This window comes from Solanum tuberosum, unplaced genomic scaffold, assembly GCF_000226075.1.
Source record: "Solanum tuberosum cultivar DM 1-3 516 R44 unplaced genomic scaffold, SolTub_3.0 scf00181, whole genome shotgun sequence".
NCBI classification, from domain to species: Eukaryota; Viridiplantae; Streptophyta; class Magnoliopsida; order Solanales; family Solanaceae; genus Solanum; species Solanum tuberosum.
Genome location: NW_006239106.1, coordinates 944,821 through 948,750, shown reverse-complemented (window position 1 = coordinate 948,750; position 3,930 = coordinate 944,821). Strand labels below are relative to the sequence as shown.

At 35.6% G+C, this 3,930-nt stretch overlaps 1 protein-coding gene across 1 annotated transcript; it reads left to right on the top strand.

Moving 5' to 3' along the window:
- Window positions 1–804: 804 nt before the first annotated feature.
- LOC102593920 (cytochrome P450 CYP736A12-like) lies at window positions 805–2,403 on the top strand. The gene is made up of 2 exons (XM_015311995.1): window positions 805–1,461; window positions 1,772–2,403. Exons 1-2 carry the CDS (start codon window positions 1,390–1,392, stop codon window positions 2,381–2,383), a joined length of 684 nt encoding a protein of 227 aa, XP_015167481.1. The 5' UTR covers window positions 805–1,389; the 3' UTR covers window positions 2,384–2,403.
- Window positions 2,404–3,930: the final 1,527 nt, after the last annotated feature.

Here is a 3,930-nt window from a genome sequence, read left to right as displayed (position 1 = left end):
CCCAAAGTCAAGTCCTACTATCTTTTTCAGTGATATACTCCCAATTCCTCTGCTCTTGCCTTTTGTCTTGTTGGCCTCTCTACTTGTATGACCATTGGAATTGAATTGTTGCCAACGCTTGGAGAGAAATTTAGGAGAGAGAAAAGAGAGGTTAATTTGGAGTATTGGGGAGATGGTTGATGAGAGAGAAAGATACTTGATTATTATTGGACCTTTAACTGTGGTGTTTAAATATAAAGATAATTAATTAATCCTAGTTTTAAGGGAATTGTGTATCTTATTGTATTTTATTAATATATTGTATAAAATATTAAAAGTGGTAATATATGTAATTGTTTAAAAATAGAGGTAGAATTAGTATATATGATAGTAACGTATATCTAGTTAGATAGTTTTTCCTAAAAAAAATTCACTCGGTATCAAAAGCCTATATTGAATTCTTGACTAAATCCAAATCGCGCATTGCAGGGCCCATTTGGGGGCGACACTCCCAGTAAGATTTTATCCATACCTATGACTCAAACCTGAATTGATTAATGATAAATCAATCCCACCACTATATGACAACCCATAATAATATATTGTTCAATGGGAGATGATTCTGGTCAAATAGCTTTCGGAATTGCAGCCATATAATTGATTGAAATGAATGATTGAAGCAAGTGGGCGTGGACTTTAAAGACTACTTTGACATTGACATGTTTGTGGGTACATGCTAAGATATTTAGGAGTGGTTGGGTATGTGGATTAAATTATCCTGAAATTATAGTCATGAGGTTATAATCCACAATTAATTAAGTACCTACAATCGTTGCCTCGTCCGTTGATGCAGTCGAGAAGGTCCTCAAGACATATGATCACATCTTTGCTAATAGGCCTCATCATGAGGCATCTCAACATTTGGCTTGTGGCCAAAAGAATTTGGTATTTGCAAAGTATGATGTGTATTGGCGCAACATACGAAAATTGTGCACAGTGCACCTTTTGAGCAATCAAAAGATCAATTCATTTCAATCCATGAGAAAACAAGAAGTTGAACTTCTTATTGAGTCGCTTAAAAAGGAAAGCTAGTGATCGTGTAGTTGTTGATCTTAGTGCAAAGGTTACGTCCTTGAATGCTAACTTGACTTGCTTAATGGTGTTTGGAAAGAAGTACATGGATGAGGACTTGGAAAAAAGGGGATTCAAAGCTATTGTTCAAGATGTTGTGCATTTATCAGCAACACCAATCTTGGTGATTTTTTCCCCTTCCTTGGTGCTATTGATCTCCAGGGTATCACTCACAAGCTCAAGGATCTTTCGAAGGTGTTTGATGAGTTCCTTGACAAGATTATTGATGAACACGTTAACCCTCATGAACAGAAACAAAATAAGGACTTTGTGGACACCATGATGGACATAATGCAATCTGGAGAAGCAAAATTTCAGTTTGATCGTCGTCACATAAAAGCTATCCTCTTTGTCAGTACTTTCATTCCATTTTGTCATATATACTAGTTTAAGCTTAATATAGCACAAGCAGGGGCGTAGCCACCTTAGTACAAGGGGGTTCGTCCGAACCCCCTTCGGTGGAAAATTATATTATTTATACATGGTTAAAATAATTTTTTATGTATATATAGTAGATGTCGAATCCCCTTCGGCTACTTCGTATGTCTATTCTACTGATTTTGAACCCCCTTATTGAAAATTCTGGCTCCGCCACTGACCACAAGCCTTGAGAATGAAATGGTTTGTACTAACTAATTCCCCTGTTTCCTTTTGTATACAGGACATGCTTATAGCTGCAATGGACACTACAGCATCATCAACGGAATGGATACTCACCGAACTTCTTAGGCACCCCCAAGTGACGAAGAGACTTCAAAAGGAGTTGCAAGAAGTGGTAGGCTTCGATAGAATAGTGGAAGAATCCGACCTGGAGAATTTAAACTACTTAGACATAGTTGTCAAAGAGGGCCTGAGGCTGCATCCTGTAGCGCCACTATTTTATCATGAGTCCATGGAAGATTGTGTAGTCGATGGTTTCCACGTACAAAAGGGATCCCGAATCATAATAAATTGTTACGCGATTCATAGGGATCCAAATGTTTGGCCTGAGCCTGAGAAGTTTTCGCCTGAGAGATTTGTTGGGAGCAGTGTAGATTTTCGTGGACGCGACTTTCAACTGCTACCATTTGGCTCTGGGAGAAGAAGCTGCCCTGGGATGCAGTTGGCAGTTACCATTGTCCGCCTTGTGGTGGCACAGTTGGTGCATTGCTTTGAGTGGGAGCTTCCAAATGGTATTGAGCCTTGTGATTTAGACATTGATGAGAAGTTTGGGATTGTAACATGTAGAGATAAGCCTTTGCTGGCTATTCCTACTTATAGACTAAAGAAATGATGCAAATACAATGCATATAATAAAAGATCAACATTGAAAGTTTCTAGTATATGATTTTGTGATTGTTGTGTGTTTCCCCTGCTAATCTACAATATACCTAATTAAAGATATATATTCCAAAAGTCATTGATCTCTTCTTTCTTGTTTCCCTTTGAATGCGTTTTAATAAGTCAAGAGATAAAAGATCTGAACTGAGAACTGTCACGGTTAAGACATAATTTTCCTAAGTCGTGATGACACCTAACTAGTCCTACATCAAGCGAATCATATCCCAATAAGCGAACAATGACATAAACAAAATGTCAATAATATAGTGACATTGTTTTAACAACCTTAAACTAAGATCCAGTATAACTAGTTATGTGCAACTAAAGATAAGAATACATCTTTCTTCATTAGTCCTTCTCCAATTTGAGTTTGCCCAATTCATCTTGTCTATCATCGAATCTCATTAAGTCCAATAAATTTCCCCTTTTTGATGATGACAAACTTATGTTCCCCTCCTGGTTTGTGCTTAACCTGTTCCATTTAGTACATGCCAACAGAAGCCCGAGATAACACAGGAATGAACCACTTAGACGAACCAGGTTAGTTTTATGGATTATAAATAATTAGTATGCGTCTTCCCCATTTTGGCATTATCGAAAACCTGTTACTATGTACACAAGGATCAGTTGAGTGAAACTTTCGTCATTTGTAGTGTGAACTTAGTTTTCTCCTACCTCCAACTTTTGCCACAACATTTCTCCCGGTCTCTAGGTGCGGGGCTTTGACAAACGCCAGCACCTACTCGCCAAAATCCTTCAAACTACCCTCAAGATCCTCCACCTTTATGAAATAATTACAATCTATCCCACCCAAACCTTGAGAAGAAATCGTACGTTAATATTTGCGCCACTCATGAGTTATCTTTAATGTCTTTTTTCTTGTTACTTGTAGAAGATGATTTTCCAAATTTGTGAATGTGAGACATTTGGCAGATATTGTTTGATAGCTGGAAAAGAAATAAATTATTTATGTATTAATTTTTGTATAATTTATATGATATATGGTAAATAGATAGAAAATAAGTTAATAATGTAAGAATTAATATGATATTTGGTTGACAATTCAAAAACTCACATAACTAATACACGTATAAGTTATGAGGTATCTATATATTATTTTACATATAATAGAATATGAACAACTAGTACTCATATTTATATAACTTATACATAAATAACTAATCTCTACCTAACTAATATTCTTACATAAAATAATACATAGATTCACGTTCGGAGAGGATTGCTCATTCTTTTTCCCTCACGCAAGATATATATACATTTTCCTATCCATATATAGTAATAGATATGTATCAAATAATTCCACCAACAATCCATATATATATGATAAAAGACTTCTCATTTCAATAATTTCTTCATAAACATAAGAATGTGAGAAAAGGTATTTTTCCATGAAATGCAGTTACCATATTTAAGACTTAATTAAATCTATCTAAAATAAATCATCAAAGATTTGGTACATATTAGCCGACATTTAACAGT

Excerpts from the sequence above, each read along its gene's own strand:
- LOC102593920 (XM_015311995.1), top strand. The coding sequence starts at position 1,390 with ATGATGGACATAATGCAATCTGGAGAAGCAAAATTTCAGTTTGATCGT. Across the intron at positions 1,462-1,771 it reads ACATAAAAGCTATCCTCTTT|GACATGCTTATAGCTGCAAT; the intron begins GTCAGTACTTTC and ends TTTTGTATACAG.